The sequence below is a fragment of the Anas acuta genome, chromosome 4, assembly GCF_963932015.1.
Source record: "Anas acuta chromosome 4, bAnaAcu1.1, whole genome shotgun sequence".
NCBI classification, from domain to species: Eukaryota; Metazoa; Chordata; class Aves; order Anseriformes; family Anatidae; genus Anas; species Anas acuta.
In genome coordinates this window covers 26,771,564-26,793,973 of record NC_088982.1, presented here as the reverse complement: position 1 = coordinate 26,793,973, position 22,410 = coordinate 26,771,564, and the positions used below count along the sequence as shown (strand labels likewise).

Sequence of the window (22,410 nt, the reverse complement as noted above, 5' to 3'; positions counted from 1 at the left end):
TGAACTCAACAGCACCATTTCCTGAGGGAGCACTGTAACCACTGTAGTGTCAGAAAAGGCAATTTAATGTCATTTTCTCTCTCTCTCTTTTTTTTTTTTTTTTTGGCTGTGCTTTCAAGTTAAAGCAGCTGTGTTTTGGGAGAGCTGTGTTCATAACAGATCTGTGTTATTCCTGTGCTACCTGCACTCAGACCTCCCAAAGGGATCTAATATAGTCTGGGCAAACCGAGGTTATGGGATTCAGTGAAGGTGGCTGGTAAGCTGCTGTGCTCCAACATGACCAGAAGCAAAAGTTTAGGAAGACTTTGAGGACTTTAATATGAAAATGTAAGCAACTGTGGGCTTCAAGATGTCATGTCATCAAGTAAGGATTGTCTGTTACTTGGAGTTAGGTTACTGAAACTCACCCACTTTTGTGTGTTTGTGTGTGTGTGTGTGTGTGTGCGTGCGTGCCTGGGTATTTGAAGTGTTAGCTGTAAGTGAAGGTGGAAACTTATCTGATATATCACAAAGTCTTGAATTGCACCATTTGTCACTTCTGAATAAGGTGTGAAGAAAAAATACTTGTGACAACCAGTTGGCTCTCTCAGCATGTTTTATATTTTGCTTATGGTGGAAAATGGTGTTGCTCTGATTACAGACCTTGCCAACTCTCCCAGGCTGTACTTCATGAGCTGACAGAGCTACTCTGAGCTGGCTCTTTCAAATATTCAGAGAATGCTACCATCTTTAAGCTGACCATCAGTTTACATCCTGCTTGCTAGACAAGCCCAGTAGTAGGACAGTGTTGAGACTGAATCACCATAATAGCAGGCACAGTGGTTATGAAGTGAGATACTGCTCATATCTCACACCATGCTGGCACCATACCTGTTTTCAGTGCTGCCTGGTCTTTAAACAGTACAAATTTTCATAGTCAAGGGAGTAAAATAGGCAGTGAGATTAGGCAGGGATAAATCTAGTCTCTAGTTCCTTAAGAAGTAGTCCAGTTTTAATTCATGCTAGTCACTCTGGTAACCTATTCTTCAGAGAAAAACACTTAGAACAGAACCAATCAAAGGGTTAACATGCAGAGACTGCCATTTACAAGACTACTGGTGAATGTGATAGACACCAATCTCTTGATGATTTTCAGAAAGAGTCTTTCAGCGTAATGGATGCATTTGCACTCTTGTGTCCTGTCCTGATCAACTTCATCAGGAAAATCAATCACATTGAAGAGGCTAAACTGTTATTTGTAGGCTTTAACTCATGAGTCATCCTTTTGGAAGACTTTGTCTGGAGTTAATTGTTCTATTTTGCCTTACTGTAGGGAAAATCTTAATTATTTTTAGTTAATTTTGATTAAAAAAGATTTAATAACTATCATTATTAACTTCATAATGACAGTTTCAATTTTGCTATTAAACATACATTTGGAATGTTGTTTTTGTTTTGTTTTTATTTAAAGAATATGATATGTTTCTAATATATGAAATTATAGCCTTAATGGAGTTATGTTTTTAAATGATTTTTTTTTCCCCAAGACTACTGTATATATTTTGATTATTTTATTATATATACCTGTTTAGCCTCTGGCAGAAGTTTGTGCAACTCAACTGAAATCAGAAAATTAGTTTTCTTTATTAATCCATATTCCATTTGTAAAACAGAAAACATTACTTGTAAACACCACTGAATACTGTGATAAGTTATAGCTTTGTAAAGTACTTTGAAAATGAGCATTATTGTAAATAATAAGTGGAATGCTCCTTATCACTGGTATTGTTACTTAAAACAAAAGTTATAATAATTTATTGGTTTTTAAATAATTGGTAAATGATTATTTTTAATTAGAAAATAAAATTTATTTAGCCTTACTACTGAAGTGTATTGTGCACTTTACATTTTTTTTGTTTTGTTTTTCAAATGCAATGCCTATCCAACTTCTAGTTTATCAGGTAAAAGGTTTATAAATTTCAGTGAAATTGTAGGTTTGTGGATGTTGGGTGAACTAAAATTAATGGTATGAGTGCACTAGGTTGTCCACCAAAAAGGAAGATTATATACAACTTTTCGGTAAGAATCTAAAAACGATTTGTAGCATACATTTAAATAATCTAGCTGTTTTGTGAAATGGGTGGGACTGTCCTTGAAAACATAGGAATTACTAACTGATACTGAAATGATAAAACTGTGCTCTTTTGTTTTTCAGGTCTTAGGAGCAGATGAGGATAATATGGGGGATGGTTGCTCTCAAAAACTGGCTTCTGCCAAGTTCCTTCGACTTTTGCTCCTCATACTGATTCCATGCATCTGTGCCCTTATCCTTTTGCTGGTTATTCTGCTTACCTTTGTAGGTGAGTGCTAACAGAGTAAATTGGCCTGTTTTCAATTAATGCATTGCTATCTCAATTTTAGTCTCCTTTTCAAGTGCTAATGTTGACATGAAAGATGTATCTTAGCACATCTACCTAACAATCTATACTACCTAGTGAAATAATAATGTTTGTTTCAGAGAAATAAATATGATATTTTGATTTATATATTTAAAATATCTTTATGTAACAAATATATTTATGTAACTTTTTTTTTTCTGAATTTCTGAAGGTAAATTTTTGATGAGCTGACTACCTTGAATAGATAGCATATAGATGGTTTTCAGCAGTCATTTTACAACTATAAAATATATTTATGTTAGACATTTAGATAACTGTCAGTGGAATGGAATATTTGTACCTTTATGTCACACACTGATGTGTAAATATGTTTTTATTTTCAGGTGAAGGTTAATTTATAAGTATCCACAAATCTTTCTGAACAGTCTACAAAATATTACTGTTCAACTAAGGAAAATATGTTTCTTTCTACTAAGTATAAAATATATATCAATGTAAAACCCCAAGTATGCTTTGTGGAAACTTGTTGCAGAAATATTAGAATTTGCAATGGCTTAGTCTGTTAACTCTGTGTCTGTTACAGAATTAATGAGCTAATAATTTATTACCAACAAAACTTTAAGAAGCCTTCCTTTTGTCGCCACTACAGAGAAGCTGACATGTCTCGTCATTAAATCTTTTCAACTACAGCACGAGAAAGACAGTAACACTGGGTTAAAACATTTTTTTTTTTTTGAAAAAAACAAAACAAAACAAAACAATTGTTTTGCTTTCAGTGCTGAGAGGCTGTGGCATTTTTACTTCAGTTCTTGGTAAAAAAAATATTTTCTTGTTGTGCTTCCTGAAGTAATTCAGGAGCACATCTTTAACAATTGCAGCAATGTGTTTGTATATTTATATGTATATATAAATCTATATTTCCCTTTAAAACCCCCACCTAACATACCATACAACCAAACAGTTAGCAAGCACAGGAAGGAACCAAACATATTTCATTAGCACCTTCACTTCTGTCAAAACCAAGACAACTTAAATCTGTTTTCTCAATTCAGTCTGTAAAGTATTTGCAATAATATGTTGTAGACCTGTTCTTTTCATTTAACTTAGGTTAGGCAAGTCAAAATAACAAAGCTAATGAATGCTATGATTGACAACTGAGTCTTGGGTTGTATCTTTAAATTGAGAACAGGCTGAAATGGACTAAGACTAGTAAGTCCGGCAATTAGGAAATACGATGCCATTCAATTTACTTTCCTTATGTTTATCATTCCATTTGTATCCTTCATATCCTCTGCCCTAGATTTTCATTCTTTGGTGAGAAAGCAGATAAAAAGCAGGTGTATTTGTCAGATCTACTAATTCGCCTCCTCCGAGGCATGTATCGACATAATACTCATTAAAATGTATGAAATCCTCTGGGGAAATGGGACTTGTTCTGATCCTACTTACACAGCAAAAATCAGGACTATCTCCTATTAGGTCAATGTAATTACTGTGGGGTGAAGAATGAGGCTTGGTGTTATTACCCATGTCTAAAATAGGCACAGCTCCCTTAAGCATATCTTAAATTTTCATGATTACAATTTACTATTCACTTTCAGTTTTCAGCTTCTTCTTTTATGTGTATTGATAGCCTAGAAACAAATATATTTGATGTCAGTAATTAAATGAACAAATTCTATGAACGTCTTTAAAATGTGTGTAAAATAATGTATTCTGTTCTATTTATTGAGAATACATTATATCCAGAATAGTAGTTCATATTCACTTCAGATCAGTAATAAATGAATGCTGTTAACACTCTGATATTGGTATGATGATTTACAGTGTAAGAAATGAGTTGATGGTCCTGACTGACTCACAAATTACCCTCTTGATAGGAAATTATCATCTTATCACCAAATGGAGGAGCTAAGTTCTGTGGTTGTCATTCTAGTATGTTTCACTGCTGATTAAGTCATAAATAGAGAGCTCCAAGTATTAAAACATAAATAGAGAGCTTCCAGAAAAAGAGTCTCCAGGGAGACCTTATTGCAGCCTTTGAATACTGAAAGAGTGCTTAGAGAGATGGAGAGAGACTTTTACAAGGTACTGGTAGGACAAGAGGTAACAATTTTAAACTGAAAGAGAGGGTAGATTTTGTTTAGATATAAGGAAGAAATTCTTCACTCAGAGGGTGGTGAGGCACTGGAACAGGTTGCCCAGAGAAGCTGTGGATGCCCCATCCCTGGCAGTGCTCAAGGCCAGGCTGGATGGGGCTTTGGGCAACCTGGTCTGGTGGGAGGTGTCCTTGCCCATGGCAGGGGGGTTGGAACTAGATGGCCTTTAAGCTCCCTTCCAATCCAAGCCATTCTGTGATTCTATGATTTTCTGATTATCAGTGATGTGCCAATACCTTCAGAGTGCACAGATTCATAGGGCAGACCCTGCAGAAGAAGTCTCAGTGGCTATGTGCTGGCTAGTTACAGCAGTGATACATCATTCTATTCTCTGTGTAACTGCCTAATCCATTACACATGCTTTGGTAGGCTGCTTTGCTCTGTTTGGTTAGCTTTTTAAACAAATGTGGTCTTCCTGGGATTTCCTGCTGTGAACTACTAGAAAACACCCACAGTATAAACTGCCAAAATCTCACTTTAATAGCCTGAAGAGTGTGACTATTCCTTAGATCTTGTAACTGTCCATTTCAGATCGTCAAATAAAACATTCATTCCCCGATAGTGAAGAGCAACTGGAAAGTGATCAGTAAGACTCTTGGCAAGGCATCACTTTGAACCAAATGGATCTTAAGCCTGTTCCTTGGTTTTGTACCAAACACAATGAGAGCCGTCATGCCATATATTTCTGTCATCTGGACATGTCCAGCTGTAGCTGGAAACACAATTCCAAAATGGTTACAGCTATTTCTCAACTAATTAGCTATCTGGGCTATGATTTACTGTCCTCAGCTCTGTATTGAAATTTAAATAGTTCCTGCAGGACTTTTGATGGTGAAAAAAAATCTCCAGTAAATTAAATTTAAGAATGAAGATGTACAATAGTATTTAAGGAGGGGAAGGACTATAATCAATGAAAACACAATCCTGACTCAGACAGAGAGTGGAGACTATACCCTGGAATTAATTGTTTGAATTCTCTACTCTGTGGACTAAGAGGATGAGAGGACAGGAAGAAAGGGGAAGAACAAAGTGCCTCAGGAGCGTGATCCAAAAACATCATATGCTATCTGGAAACAGAGTTGTCATCTAGAGCTGGCCAGCAGTGAAAGGCAAGCTTAGGTTATGCCTACCTCTCTCAAGAGCATACGCGGCAGAGCCCAAGCAACTGCAACTAGCTGGTTGGGACAGAGCCTGGAACCATATCCTAATATTACCTAAGAGCATTATTTAAAAGAACACTGCTGCACTCAGTCTTTTAAAGCTTCCTAATACTGATGGTGCCTGCCAACACATAGTAAAACAGTGGCTGGAGCACACATCTAGAGAGTGGAAAAGCTGAATTCTTCAAACTTCTTCAGACTTAAAGTGTTTGGAAATCTGCAAAGTAAGGTAAAACTTACAGATCTGAAAAAACAGAAACACAAAGTTTACATGTACTCAGATTCTATAAGCCTCCCTACCGGTAATATCAACTTCTTGTTTCCCCTGCCTTCCCGTGCTGTCTGTAAAGGTTATTTGTAGGCAAAATCTCTTAAAAGAAATTTAATAATACTCATTGTCAGCTGAGATACAATTGGGAAGGTCTGTTGTCTGGAAGAGGTTCATTATGTGGTCCCCCTGTCAAGAAAAAGCAAGAAAAAGAAGGGGAGTTGTTATCACTTGGAAACTGAAAATAGAACAAAAATGTTATTGTTGGAAAGATGGGTTGAAGAAGCAAACTGGCATCTGGGGATTTCAGTGGAAGAGATAAATGACCTTATGGATAGCAACAGCTATTATTCTAGTTCCAGAAAGAGAATGAAATAAGGCTGAGTGGGGATAGGATAGAATCCAGTGGGTAACATGCATATTTTCCTTAACAGTATTTATTGGTCCACTGTGTTAAACAATAGAAAAAAAACTAATGTTTAAGCTTCTTTCAAGCTTTTACCTGACTTGTAATGTATTTCCTACAATTCTGCTGAATGATTTATAAATAGCTAATCATTTTTACTTTAACTTCAATCATTATTCATAGCTCTTTGGGACTGACATTTTCCAGGCTTTTTCTATTTTTATATTGAGTGGAGGAGAAGACAAGGGCTGAGGGAGGAGGACAGAGAATGAGATTAAAAAAAAAAACAAGCCCTTGAGTTCTTGAGTTAAGGTTATTCTTGAGTTAAGGAAAAAATATACAGTTTTCCAAAGGAGGAAAAGAAGTTAATTATAACTTTTTGAAAGCTGCAGCAAAAATGACTGAAGTTTGAAACATGAAGCAAAGTAGGTTTCCCACTCACAGAGATTCAAAGCTCTATTTGGAAACACAGGATCCAAGTAAAGCTACATATGAGTGAGCACAATTTCTGTGCATGCTTAGTTACAATTCCTAAGGTTTTAGCAAATCATATTACTGCTGATCCCCATTATGAAGTCAAAGCATGTTCAGTCTTCCCATTTGGCCTGACCAGAGGACTTAAGAAAGAGATATTGTTGCTGAAATAATTTGTGGGTGGGAGATTTTCTGATGCTTCTGTAAAATACCCACAGTGTTCTCCTCCAAATCCCAATGAATTATGCACATTTGCTGGTAGAAAAACAAATGCTGTCATGTGCATAGATGTAAAGTTCCCTTGGGTTCTGCTAGTGAAAGTCAGACACCAAGTTCTACTCACAGTCAGTGGCAACTGAGCCAAAACAACACAGTATGGATAAACAAGTATATGGTAAATCTCAAAGGGTAACTGTTTCATTGAACCCCTTACAAGTTTAACTTTCTAGTTCTGGATGCCACAGTTAGATGTTACTCAATGAAAAAGGAAAATTCTTCCTTTTCAACTTTCCTGGTTCCCTTTTCTTTTTCATATTAAACTTCCCAACCTCAAATCTTTTCAGACAGTAGCTGGAATTAGGGTCTCCTGGCATTGTTAGTTATTTGTAGCTGTGATTAATAAAAATTCCTTCCTGACCAGTCCTTGAACTTCACACTAAGTGAGCTGGTTCAATCTAGCTGCAAAGTTGATGAAGGGGTGAGGAGAGGGATTCTGTAAGAGTGGTTGGAATAGGCTCAGGATATCTGGGTGGGTACAGGTTGCATGTGGTGCCTGGAGTTGACAGAGCTGAGATGCTGGCTAAGCATGGTCACTATACTGGGCATTTTGGTAAATGCAGTAATCAAACTGAAAATGAAGTTCGGTAGAGGTGGTAGTGGGTGTTTGTACTCAAGAGTCAACGGTACCAACTGAGCTAATATAATTTTATTTTCTATATTTTTTTCCCCTTTCTTCCAGGGGTGTTAGAAAAAACATGCTTTTATTCAAATGGGAGTGAGGTCCTCACAGTCAATGGTGACATTGAAACATCTGACGTTCTTTTGCCAAACATGGTTGAAAACAGTTCCATGACTAATCCTACGGTAGATCTCAGCACATGGACTCCTGCCTGGACCACCACACCTCTATCCCACATTGGCCAAATGAACAAAAACTCAAATGTATTTACAGAGACTTTCCAAGAAAACTCATTTGTTCCTACATCTCAAGCCTCAGTCCTCAATCCTGATCCTACAAATGATGCTGCTTTGACAGAGGGCTCTGAATATAGCACCCAGCTGTTTGCCACTGCAGAGGGAGAGACTTCGTGGTCCATAAACGCATCCTTCAACATCACAGAGAGGATGACCACTCTGCCTGTATTAAGGCCTACCCATCCATCTGTGCCACAAAAAGTGGATCAGAAAAAAAGTAAGTTTATATTTTATTTAGTTTCATAATTATGACTCAAAAGTACAGAATACACTGCTGGCTGCTTCCTCATGAGTTCCCATGAGTTCTGAGGAATTAGTTGTTTATTTGATAATTTATTTTGTCTTGCACATTCCATGTTGCAAGCAATCAGTATCTTATCAGAACATTTGATCAACCCCATTGAGGAAGATGCACTAAATTCTTTCAGGTATGAATGCTTACAGTACGTTCTTCGAATCATGCATGCTTACCAAGTCTGAAAATTAATTATTGCAGACTGTATTCAGTTTGGAGATTGATTTTTCTATGTTCTGTTAAAGTTATATAAGTGGTAAGTACCTTCCTGAACTGGGGATATAATTACAGCTACAACATTTTCTATGTTAATGGATGAATTCTTTAATTTGAAGTTGTTTCTCTGTGCAGCAATAAAATTCAATTTCTGAGGACTGTAATCAAAATGTCAAAAAGAACAATAGCAATTAACTATGATCGGTTTTCATTGGTCTGACTATACAAGGAGATGCATTTCATTAGTGCCATGGTAATTTTATTGATTCATCATGTCAGTGGTATTGAAAGGTTTCTTTGTATTGTTTTGCTAACACATGGAACACTAGGGTGACATATTAAAATGAATTTGTTTCTCTCTAACTGCATATCATTCCTTTGCTGTTGATCTCATGAGAACATGAAGCAAAACTTATTCGAGGTCATAGGGAGAACTGAAATACATGCAAAGAGATGGACAGTGACCTGAAAGTGGCACACTCTATTAATTGCATATTTGAAATTTCTGTGAAATGAAGAGATGGTGTCTGACAGTGGTGATCACTTCAGCCATTGAATTTACATTGTTTTGTGGAGAATGTCTGTGTCATTCCTCTCTTGGATTCCATGCTTACTAAAACCTGATATTAGTTGTCTATATAATGAATGTATTATTCAGGTGTGAGTGATCAGATTGATGTTACATCACTTTTTTTTTTTTTTTTTTGCTCTGCTATTTTCTTCTGACGTATTCTGCCTTCAAGAGTTTGTCTCTTGCTTTATTCCCATCCCCCTCTACCCTACCCTGACATCAAACAAGCAGGTAAAAGTTAGGAAAGAGCTGTGTTATGCTCTTTCTTGTTCTTTCTGGAGTGAAGTGAAAGAGGAAAAGCTTATTTATTTATTTATTTATAAGCTGGGACGTGGAAGAGATTCCTTTTGAGGGCATTTCAGTGATAACTTAATTTCTTATTCACAAATCAGCCCTCAAAAATAGTAACATAGTGTGAAGGAATGGTTTGTTATTTTGTTCTTTCTGTCTCCTGCACTGTAGTGATTCTGTAGCCATTTGAATAGTCCAGGCTTTCTGTACGTTCAGTTTGCTACGTGATTTTCTTAAACTGGCTGATATCTTGTTTTTCTCCTCACGCCCCAAACTCAGAAAAAATGTATGTAAATGCACACTTGTATCCCCTCAGTGATTCATTTATTTACCTTATGTAGTAACTTGGCAAGTTATCGCCGTGCTGAGGAACAGCTCAGAAGCACAGCGTGCTACACTACAGATATTTCCAACTCTTAGTGTTTTCAATGATTATGATTGTAAAAGACACCTTGAAGTTATTAGCCTGTTGGTTAATGTTGAGCAGAACTATGGGGCCTGTTTTTCTTCACTAGAACTTTTTTGACATGTGCTGTGGGGTCAAATTGTTTTTATTCTGGAAGATAGTGACTTTGCACTGCAGTCTTAGTAACTAGGTAGTTACAGTGTGGATGTGCTTTATTTATTTGTATTTATGTGGAAATTGCCTTAAAACTGTGTGTGCATGTGTAGATATATAAATATAAATTCAGTATGCATACATATACATTCAGCCTGTGTGTGTGTGTGTATATATATATATATATGTAACATCTACGTGTATATATAAAAAATGTACATATATTTGGGGGATTCAGAAGAATTTGTACTCAGAATAACTATGCATTCCCATATCTGTCCAAGGCACTGAGGACTAGAAATCAGGAGATTGTGATGAGTACACAGGGCTTCTCACTGTCTCACTCTTGTACTGTCCTTTGCAAATTCTCTCTTTACACTTCTCCTTGGTCTCTTTAATCTCTCCTTTCCCACTAAGCTTTGCTTCCTGGAGAGAATTCTGAGGTCACAGAAAACTCAGTTTGATGTCCAGAGAAGTTTTTGTGTATTCTGTTGTAGAGGGAGATGGGGAAAAACTGGGACCAGAGATATAAAATATTTTTTTTTTTTTTGCACAGTGAGGCTGGAATAGTCTTTTGGAGTACAAAGGATTTTTTGAGATAAGTAAAACTTACTGGCTATGTGGGAATGGTGTTAGGTCAAAATAAATCTCTCTTGCTTTGTGTCTCAGTTGTGACCATTAGAACATGCCAAAAGACAAACAAAATAAGGCTAACATACAGAGACACCTCAACATTATATGGTAGCAGATTCCAGTGACCTGTAGTGAGTCCTGATGAATGTTCTTCCATTAATTGATGTAATCACTTTTGGACCAATGTAAAATAGAGGTCTGAATGTCTTAGGCACAACTCATAAGGAATTTAATCTCCGAATGAAGTGTGGGGCTGATGTTCTACCATCATCAACACACACTAGCAGATCATCCATCAGTACAGGTTTCATCATGTTCAAATGTGGGCAGGTGAGTGCACTTATTTTTGATGATTTAGTAAGAGAGCATAACTTGGAATTTATGCTCATTTTATGCTCATTTTATACAGGGTGTTGGAAGACAGATGATACATCATACAACAGAGAGACCACCAGTGCAAAACCAGACAGACAAAATTCTCTGAGCACATATGAAATGGCAATAAAGTGGTGATAATATTTTTGTTTTGCTGTTAGTATTAGCACTGGATATGTTTAAAAGTTGAGCTGCAGCTTCAATTAAAGGTGTTTAGAAAACATTCATAAGAGAAATGATAAACATTGTGACCAGATGGTATTCACTCAAGACATATTTAAAGTAAAACAAAAATGACATTCCTGAGTTATTAACAGAAGAAGAATGAAATTTCCCACATATGACATCAGTTGTGTTAAAAGTCCTTGAAGCAAAAGGAGTTGCTTTGTCAGGAATACTAGTAAAGAATAAATTAGTAGGTAAGTGGGAATGCATGATACAATAAGGAAGAGGAAAAGAAGTTTCTTTTCCTTTTACAAGAGGAAGCAATGGCTCATAATTCTATTAGAAAGTTCTCTGAAGGAGTCAGTGACATTGCTGGTTAATGCAGCACACTTGTTCTTTAACTTCACTCAGAATTCTTTCAAGAGAACCGTCTGACAAACAAATTGCTTATTAAAAGATGGGGAAATATATGAATTAATGGTTAGGTTCCACAATGAAGCTTGCCAGTGGAGTCTCACAGGGTTTTCTGTGAATGTAGAGTTTACACTCTACATTTAAAAACAAAACAAGCAAACAAACAAACTGGAAAAGTAGTGAATAGTCAGGTAACAACATTTCTGCTACTGCAGAATTACGTGTGAAATGAATAGCTGGAAATCATGTAAAGGTATCATAGAGAAAGTGATAAAATGTTTAGAAATCTTTATGTCAATAGGTGCAAAAGAATGCTAGAGGGTGGGGAACAACCCTAACCCTATACATAAATGCACCAGTGGTGAATTTTCAGCTACCTTTGCAGTCAAAAACAAAAAACAAACAAACAAAAAACAAACAAACAAAAAACACACACAAAAAGAAGACAAAACAAACAACAACAACAAACAATTGTTGTAGACAGTATTCTGTCTTGGTGATGGTCAAACAGGTCACTCTGAGTGTTAGGTGTTGTCATAAAACTGCAGAGAACAAAAGAGAAAATCTCATTACATGAGCATATAAGCTCAGAAAGGTAATAGTAGAACTGGAAATGGCAAATAGAAGGCAACCAGACCAGTAGGGTTTGGAGCAGCTTAGATGTCAGGAGACACTAAATTTGAAGTAGATACTGTTTTCTTTCTGGAAAACAGGTGGCTGGGGCTAAGTGGTTATGGTAGATGACCATACAATTTTGAGTGGCCTTGGAGATGAACAGGTAGCAGTTACTGTTTTTCATTATGTAAGTAGGTGCCTAGTGTTTTTTGGTTATCAGACTTAAACAAATGAGACAGTGACATCTTCACAGAAAACATAGCTCCATCTTGGAACTGATTGCCACAGGATGATGAAAAAAGCAGAAAATATGAAACTGCTTGGAAAACTTTATGATGGGTTGGTCTGTTTCAGGCTTTTAAAAACAGCAGCCCAGTTTCAGCCCCTGACTGAAGAAGTCTCAAGACTTCAGGTTGCCAGAAGTTGTTATACTCCTCGGCAGTTCTTCCTTTTTTGCCCTAAATTCTTACAATTTTTCTTGCTGGCCCCTTGTGTTACCTCTCTGTTGGAAGGAAAGTGAAGGAATACATTTTTGCTGTTGATTTGTGTTTGTGTAAGTTCAGATTTAAAAGTGTTGTTTTGAAGGCATGGCCCACGGTCTTAAGTCACTAAGATGGTTCATTGGAGAGTTTCCTGATAGCAAAAACATCAGGAAGGGATTTTTAGGTGAACCACTAGGTACAGCAGTGTGTATTCATGGAATTTTAAGTATATGCAATAATATTTTGTTCATCTGTCAATCAATGCACAACAGGAAAAGAACCATATACTAGATAGTCATTATCTTTAAGAAAGGATGTTTTTCCAAGATAAATATCGGTACAATTTTATCAGTACTTTTCTTCTCTTTGAAACAAAAGTAGGCTGTAATTATGTAGTACATTGGGAGACTGACCAGGAGACGTCTCGAGTGTATCGTCTTGAGAGGGATGTTTTCATTTCAAATGAAGCAGACTCCCTGTTTTGTAATACTGCTGATTTGGGGAGACAGGAAGAAGGAGAGAGGGCATTCTTCCTAGAAAAACATCCCGTAGAACTAACGGAATATGCATTGGGACAAGAGGTATTAGTATCTACTTTGTTTCTTCCACCCACTGATATTTATGGAGATGTATATTTAACAACCTTTTTTTTTCCTTCGCCAAATCTCTCCTACTCTCTCCTTGCAGTCAAACCATTTCAGTTCAGCTGTTTCTCACCCACACACCCTTTTAGTGGAAAACTGTGACAATGTCCACCTCCTAGGATGCAAAGTAATATGACCAATGTGACCAAGGCTGTGCAACTCCTGGCTGCATTGAGGGGTCAAGGGCAAGCACCAGCCTTTTAGACCTTTCATTAGGGAAAGAGCTGAGTAAAAGCAAGGTGAGTAGAAATAAAGGATGTGTTTTTCCAGCCCTGGCTTATTCTGAATATACTTGACAGAGTGCTAGGAAAAGGCATGTGTCCCAGATGAATGTGGATTTGGTTTCTATTCAATTTCTCTCTGCACTTGCCCAAATCTACAGGAGGATGATAAAAAACACAAGCCCTAAATGGTTGCTTGTAGAACCAAAGTGGGAAAGTGCCTTTGCAAAAGCATGGCACTGTATCAGGTGTATCAGAGGACAACATTTAAAAAAGCATATAATTCATGTTTTCTTTGCATCTTCTACTCTTCTAAATAACAAATACTCTTAATATATAGAGGACCCTTGGGTCCTTTCATGTTTCATGAACATCTTTGAGCAACTTATTTTCAACCCTCTGCTCTGCCTAGAGGTCTTCCTAATCCTCTCTATTGTCTTTTAACTATATCTAAATAAATATTTTTCTCTCTCCCTGAACTATTTCACCGTATTTGGTGTTCTGCCACTACTAAAATCTATAGAGAACAAGGCTGGCCCAGCTTTCTGTTTGGTAGAAAAGAGCAATATGAGAACCACTCTGGGGATAGCTGGAAGGGATATGTCACATATGGCACAGAAACAAGTAATTCCCTGCCTCTCCCTGCCTTGTGCTGCTCATTCCAAATATGTTTTTCTTTCTTTCTTTTCTTTTTTTCTACTGAAGATAAAGTATCCAGCAACTGCTTCCCAAGTCAGACCACCGGTTTGCACCTTCACAATCCCTAGTATCTCAAACAGTGATCTAATAAATCACTTTGTCTTCTATCTCAATTTATGTTTAATTATTCAAATAGGTTGGAGCAGACCAAATTATATTAAATGTAATAACAGAAATAGACCCTTGGTAGATGAAGTGTAGCAGTAGACCCATGGTAGATATTTAGAGATATTTATCTTGTTCCCAACAAAAAAAAATTAAAAATGTTGTTAAAACATGTTTTTCTCCTGAAGTGAAAATGGGTTTGGTCTTTCAAATTGGCATAGAAGAACAAAAACTGTGGTCTTTTAAGTCCCAGGCCAGACAACTCAGCTGTGTTTTTTTTTTTTTTTTTCCTTTTCCCTTTTTTTTTTTATTCTCCCTTTTTTTTTTTTTCATTTTTCCTTTTTTTTTTTTTTTTTTTTCATTCATGAGCAAACTAATATGGTACTTATTGATTTTGTTAGCTGGCAGTGTAATCAAAAAGGTTTTTAGATGAGATTACTCTTGATGTAGAATATCTATATATTTTTCATTGAAACTTATGTGCATAAGGACGAAAAAGTTAACAAGCTTTTAACACCTGGTGCATTGCCACTCACAGGTAACTGGAAGCTTGCCAGAAACTTTAAATACTTTTGTGAGAATTTTAATGAGGTTTCTAATACTTTCATAAATTTACCTCCAGCTAAGCTTGTGATTTTAATTCCCCTCAATAAATTAATGGCTCCTTATTGCAAGTATTTTGTTTGTAGATGATCGTCTGTCCAGATACACTCTGATGAAAGTATAAGGTATCAAAGAGATCTCAAATATCTGTTTGAATTAACACTGTAATGAGTACTATGAATTACTATCACATCCACCCTACTATTCCATTTTGACTTACTTATGTATCTTTACTCTTTAACCTTTCATCCACGTGCTTTATTTTAGAGTGAGAAATTCCCTTGTTGGAAATAATGACAAAGTCAGCTTTGTTCCAGTCTTTAAATGACATGCATTTGCTTTTAGAGTTGATGTGTGTGCCTTTAAAACATTTACATGTAAAGAACAGAAGTAGTTTCAGCTTTATGCCTTTCACTTTTATGCATCCATTGCAGTTTTTTATACTTTGTTGCTTGTAGTTTAAGCAGTTGGTTGTCCAGCTGAACAAGAGGCTAAGCAAGGAGTCTCATGCCAACCCGGCATGAAAATTCCAAGGATGGGAACAATAAACACAAGGTGTATCTTAAGATAATTGCCTGAGAATTGCAGCCACTGGCTTCCTTTATAGGCCTATAAGCTTCTCTAAAACCCTTTTAAAAGTCAAATACGTGGTTACTTTGGCAAAAAAGATGTTGTTGATGCATGGTTGGTTCTATATTGTGATTGCTGATCACTTAATTTCAACAGGTACACCTTAACAGCTGGTAGCCATGTGTGCTTTTATTTTTTTTATTAAAGTTGATCTCCTTTATGCTTCTCCATGGTCTATTATGGATTGCAGTACATAGGGTGCAGCCAGATGTGGAGATAGAGCCATCATCAATATAAAATGGTAAGATCCAAGCTGCTGTCCAAAAGGAAGGTCAAAGCACTGATACAACAGAAAGAGATTAACAGTCACTGTCATGCTTCATAATCATGTGAAATCCAAGAATAACATAATGAGTAACATGATTTGAAAAGGTAATGAGGATGGGAATTTGAAAAAGTGATAAATTGCCCAATAAATTATTTGGCTACTATTCTGTACACAAAATATGTTTGTCTCCCCTTCATTGCAACTGACAGTTTAAAAATCATAATAATCATAAAAATCAAATAATCATAAAAATGAAATTAAATAGTAGAAGTTCATACTAGAAACTGGGAAAAACTTTTTCACCAGATGGGTATTGGATGGGTTCCAGTGGAACCCATTTGCCCACAGAAGCTGTGGGATCTCTGTCCTTGGGTGTTTCCAAGACATAGCCAGGCAAAGCTATGGCTGCCAGTGTGCTGTTGACAATCTCACTTAGAGAAGCAGGTTGGCTAGAGACCTCCAGAGTGTTCTTCCAGCTGGTATTTCTATGATTGAAAGGTTTAAAAAATGCATTTGCACACAGGGAGTGGTACACATTTTGAATGGCTGAAAGAAGTTTAGCATAGCATTTTGTCTGACTACATTTGAGATAATTTGTCCTAATTTTTATAGGGAAGCTTGTCATTGCTCTCTATGTAACCATCATAGAGAAGTAAACAAAGAGCTATAAGACACAACATTGAGGGAAACTATCTGTAGTTATTACTGGAATTATATAAAAGAAAGAGTCTTTCAATCCTAGGAAGAGCAGTTGTAATACAAGTATTTCAAAATCTCAGTTTGCACAAGCAACTTGGAAGCATGATGTTCATAAGGTTTAAATACAACTGAACCTGTATGCAGTTACAGGAAACTTCAAGATAGTTATGTTAGGCTCTTAGACACCTGTGTGTTAATCTAGTCCTTTTACAAATAAAAACAAACAGACAAAAAACAGGGTGTTTTGATTACTAATTTCTCAGGTTCTGAGGGTTTGTCAACCTACTTCTTTGTTCATATAAATAGTATAACCAGAACTCCAAGGAAAGATCCATTGAAGTAGACAACTAAACTGTTAACAGAAGCATTTGAACTCCAATAGTAGAAACAGAACTGGTCCATTACTGAATATTTTTAAAATGTGATGTTGAAAAGAAAATTCAATTGATACAGACAAGAGAGTGAGTATCAGCCCCTCAGAATAAAGAAAGGGCCCAGGAAGTCATACATCATGTTCTGCAACACACACTTTGCCAAATGTGCAATCAAATTCAGAAGATCTAGGTTGCAGGATTTCTGTCTGAAGCAAATTGACTTTTACAGACAATGGCTACCTATGCCATAATGAAACAATTGCACACATACTTTTGCAAAGCGTAGCTGTGGGAATTTTCCATACAACTTTTGTATGGAAATTTGTTTTCCAGCTGTGGGAAAACCAACAGTAATCTGTTAGACTGATCAGCCCTTTGTTAGCCTGTTAAGTTTAGTCCTTCCTAAGCCAGATCCTTAGTACACCAGGATCTTAAGTTCCACCTGCAAACTGCCAAGCAGGAAATTGCAGTTCACAAAGCATAGGTTTCACACACTTGCAGTGTTTTGCTTAGCAAGTGAGGTACTGTGTTCTGTCCCTAGTTTCTAGACAGATTTCACAGGCTTACATAGGGTTTGCTGCATTAGTTTTGTCTGAAAGTGAGATGAATGTCAGTTATCACTGTGAGATACAATCAGAAAAAAAGGATCCTAATCTCCTACCAAAGAGATCAGAAGAGCAATCTGTCTATTCTTGAAAGGTAATTAACCAGAGACAACTGGGACAGCTCAAGTACACCTTATTACTATGCTGTCCTATTCAGAGCCTGTTGAATATCTCAACCATTGTAAGTCTTTTACAAAGCACAGATTTTTTTTGAACATAACAGCATTGGCACAGAATTAAATGTTGTCAATCAGGCTAGCATTTGTTTTCATTTATTGAAAATGCTTTTGTTAAAAAAGAATCATCTGGATGCCTGCCTTGGTCCTGTGGAAGCTACCATTTTTTGTGCCCTCCCCCCCCCCCCCCCCTTTAATAAATGCCTTTCTCCAAACAACAGCAAAATGCAGTCCAACCTCATGTGCCATGGAAAATAGTCTGTAATGATTGATCTAATCCTAAAATTAATTTATTTTTTGTACCTTTTGCTTATTTAATGGTAGGTTATTTGAAATACATCTCCAATTTCACTAAGGAATCCTGTAATTTGGAAGTGTTCATTAGGAAATAGCTAATCAAAATACCAGATCAGGAATATAGGCCAGCTCACACCTCATGGGGGTAGGTATTCAGCATCACTTTTGGCTGATGAATTTACCTGCTCTCTGCTGTTCCTGCCTAAGGGATTAAAGAAGCAAGTATGTGCCTCAGCACAAGAAGGGCAGTGTCTGAAAGCACTCAGGTGAAAAAAGCAGAGTTCCAAAAATGAGGTGGCTTGTTGAAGAGTCCGGTCACTCATTCCTCTCAAATTGTAAAAGTCATTAGCTGAGCTAAGTTATGTGCAGAGCGATTGTTTTCAGCTAGCCTTGGAGTTTGACTTCCATTTCAGATCTGCTGTTCAAAAGCTTGTTTCCCTCTTCCCAACACACGTTTCTTCCCAGGCTCAACTTCACTCCCTTTCGTGTAACCCCTCTTTCTCCTCACAGAGGGGTGGTGAATGGATCTGTCAGTCCTGACCAGCTTCTTCTTGCTGCTCCTTCCTCCTCACACCTCTTCCCAGCCCCAGCATGGGGTCTCTCTCATGGGGGTCCAGCCATCCAGAACAGCTCCCGTGCATGTTCTCTATGGGCTGCAGTCCCTTAAGGGAAGCCTGCTCCAGTGCAGCTTCTCCATTAGCTGCAGTTCCTTCATTGCTCATCTGTCTGCTTTGGCACAGAGTCAAAAAGTAGGCTGCAGTGTGGGCATCTGCTCCACTGTGCACTGCAAGAGAATTCCTGCTCCACAGTTGTCTCTGCCATGGGCTGCAGGGAATCTCTGGTCTGGTGCCTGGAGAACCTCCTCTCACTCATTCTTCTCTGACCTTGGTGTTTGAAGGATTATTCCTCACATTAAAAAAAAAAAAAAAATGCTCTCATGTGCAGATTTTTGCCCTTTCTTAAACACATTTACCCAGAGGTGCCACCACCTGGGCTGCTAGGCCCAGCCATGCTCTGTGGTGGGGCTGTTGGAGCTGGCTGGATCTGGCTGTGTCTGTTGTGGGGAGCCCTTGCAGCTCCTCACAGAAGCCCTTGGAAGCCCCCCATTGCCAACACCTTGCCACCTATGCCTAATGGTGAGAAAGCTGAGGAAAACAGGCATAGTGATCCTTGCCAACAGTGCTCTTTCTAGTAGTAGAAATGTTGGTATTTCTCCCTCCAGAACAAGTGTATCCTTTCTGTTTTCTTCAACAGTGTTATATGGACGTGTGCTGTTCTGTTAGAATCAGTTGGCATTTTCCATTATGTACAACATGTGCTGGAGGAGAATAAATACGTAACTTTTCTGTGAGTGTGGAAAAAATGTGAGGAAGGGTCTGAGAATGTGTTCAGACTGCAACAGAAACTTGTTGTACACCCTCAGCAGCCAAGCTCTCCCTCCTGTCAGGAAATGGAGACTGCTGTGAGTTGTGGAAATCATGTTTTCAAACCAATGTTAATGTGAAAAAATTGGGAAAAAAATGAAGTGACTGTGCTTCTGTTGTGAAATTGTTGATTTAAACTGTTGATATTTGAACTAAGGAGAAAACAATGTGTAGATTTCCCTGCTGGGCTGATTCCAAAGGACAGATTATAGTTCCTGGCATCTGTTGAAATGGGCCAGAAGAAAGTCACTTGTTGAGGCACTTTTCCTGAGTTATGGGAAAAACATCTGAAATGCAATATCAGATGTTCAGTCCCAAGTGGAGTGTACAAGAGAAATTCATAGCTGGAAGGAGGCTAAGAAAATCTATCTGTCTTCTGTTTTAATTGAAATGAAAAATGTACCAAGATGTCACAGTGAATTAAAAGAGGTATTAACATTTTTGCAGACAGTAATGAATTTTGGAAAGATTTCTGCTGAAAAGACCAGATTCAAGGTGGGATGCTGTGCTCCTTTCATCTGCAGCAAAAGCCCATGATATATAATAGCAACAGGACAGACGAGGAAAAAAAGGCATTGCGTAGCTTCATATATAGAATATGAGATTGTGAAATCAAGCAGAATCACAAGACCCTTTTAAGATCTGAAGAACATGGCAGTTTGAAACATTAATTTGATAAGGATCATTCCCATATCAAGACATCCACAAATTGCTGTCATAGGCAAGTTAGAGAGGTTTCTAAGTTAGAATGGATGAGCTTGTTTTGGTTTTGCTCTTTTTAATGGGATTCTTAGAGATCTTCAGGACACTTAAAGGTGAGATTTCATTCTATGTTAGTAGAGCTTTTGCTATGAAAGAGCCAGGTGAGTGTTGCCATTTTTTCCTGGTTTCAGCAGAGGTGAATTCATTCCCTGAGGCAATGAATTTGTGGACTTCAGCTGTGGAACTTGGTACTTAAGTATACTAAGCTAAGTTCTTTAGCAAAGCAGCTGATGATTTTTGCTGCATTGAACACTGTCTCAATTTCCATAAGCTTCTTAAAGACATTCTGTGAAAGTTGCTCTGATTAAAAAGATTATTTTCTAAGTGGAGTATCAGCAAGCTTGACCTGGGATACAAAATTCAGGCTGCTTACTTTCATCTTCAAGTGCTCTCATGTACCTTGTTATGGTTTACGTACCTGAGACAGGTTTGTTTTGCACATGTGCTGTGGAAATCCTAGTTAAAGAAACGCCATAGCCAAGATCTGGACCAGTTTAAAGTAGCTTTAACTGAAGGTATTATTTGTAATTGCACTGCATTTATAATTGCTGATGCCAGGAGGAAAGATTTCAGTTTTCCTTTGTACTGCAAGTTAGAAAATAGATGCATACAGAATTCTGAGTTGCACAAAATTTATGCATGCGTTTTTAAAGTTGAAATGTTCTTTCATTCTTATCAGTCAGGAATTGGTTCTGGTGGTGCAATTTATTTTTTCCTAGCCCTTTTTAATGTTCTTTGTGGTGCTGGGCAATGACGGCATATTCTGCAAATGCACTGCTTCAGAGGCTGTGAGCAAGCTCTGTTACCCACTGGTAACTAACCCCTTCTCTGGTCCTAGGCAAAATGCTTTTGCTGCCAAAAAGCTATTTAACTCAATGATCTAATCTGAATGAGCTAGTTATTTTTCTCCATTGCATGTCAGGAAAAAAAAAAAGTGGAGGAAGTCTGGGGAGAGGAACAATTTTGTATTCCAATTGTGCTAAAACCCAGAGCTGGTTCACTGCATGGCCTCAAAAAAATTGAGTGAGGAACTACAACCTGACTGCTACAAGGAAGGCTGAGTGCTCTAAAAGGAAAGCAATCAATCAGGCATAAGCTGCAGTTCCAATGGTGTTTCTTTGAGGCTGCCATGAACTTCTTTTTGGGAAAGAATGCAGGTGGTTATTTTCAGGCAGCTCGTTTCTCTGGTCCAGTTCTCAAACAATCCAAAAAGGGGAGAGAGAAAGAGAAAATGTGTTATTTAAATTAGTTTAAGCAGCACTGAATGTCAAACCATGCACTTGTATTGCAATTGTTGTAGAAAGAAGACCTTTTGTTACCAGTTTGGTCCATTTGGCAATAGCCAGTGATAAGCAGAAAACTTTTAATTTAGATGAATGTCAAAAATGGCCCATATAATTAGGAACCATGCTGCTCTGATCAACAACTTGTTCACATGTTGTTATTTCCATTCACTGCTCTTTTTCTTCCCTGCCTAGGTAATGCCAAAAATGGTTCACGTACCTTGTATTCCCCATAATTAACACATCTTGTTACTTTTCTGGAGAAAGTAAGCAAATAGGTGAAGGCTTTCTGACACCTCTTTGGCATTTCTCTTCTTTTCTGGTCTTTACCTTCTTTTACCTGCTTGGTTGGGAACATGTTTCATGTTAGTATGTTGCACCATCAGTCAGATCCAGTCATGTATGTGATTAGTTTTCTGGCACTGAAGAGAAGTATTGTTTATAGAATGCACTTAGTCTGTACATATGGAACAGAATTTAGCAATTTGGCAGGATAGTTAATGCATTTTGAGGTTTACTGCATTCTTTTCTTATTTCTGTGGCCGTTTGTCAGTGCAAGATTTTTTAATTATTCAAATTTTCAATTTTATTTAAAAAAGGAACACTGCTATTCATACTAAAATATGTATTTTTTTCATTATCTGTTTAACCTTTTTATTTAAGTACCTACTCCTCATTAAATAAGCTGTTCCTTTTGTTTGCATTTTAAATGACCTTTCATCTGCTTTTAATGACCCTTAACAAAAAGTATTCCTTGCTCTGTAGAGTGTTGCATCTACATCAGTGTTTGCCAACATACTGAGCAATTCTGTCACTCAGCAAGCTTGCCTGTCTGAAAGTTGTCTTCTACCTATCATAAGCTATCGGGCTTGATGCAAGAATTAATGGAAGGACTTTTGATGATCGGAATAGAAAATCTCTGAGTTCTCTTTTGGTCTCTGTTTAGGGGAGATAACCTTGCTGTA

General features: G+C 37.3%; 1 protein-coding gene across 4 annotated transcripts in view; it reads left to right on the top strand.

The window, feature by feature from the left end:
* The window catches only part of CORIN (corin, serine peptidase), a 129,441-nt gene that overhangs the window by 13,670 nt on the left and 93,361 nt on the right, over positions 1-22,410 (top strand). For all 4 annotated transcript variants that reach the window (XM_068680274.1, XM_068680273.1, XM_068680275.1 and 1 more), the window contains exons 2-3: positions 2,195-2,339; positions 7,804-8,256. In XM_068680274.1, the coding sequence (XP_068536375.1) occupies positions 2,195-2,339; positions 7,804-8,256 (598 nt within the window). The remainder of the gene's footprint in view (positions 1-2,194; positions 2,340-7,803; positions 8,257-22,410) is intronic.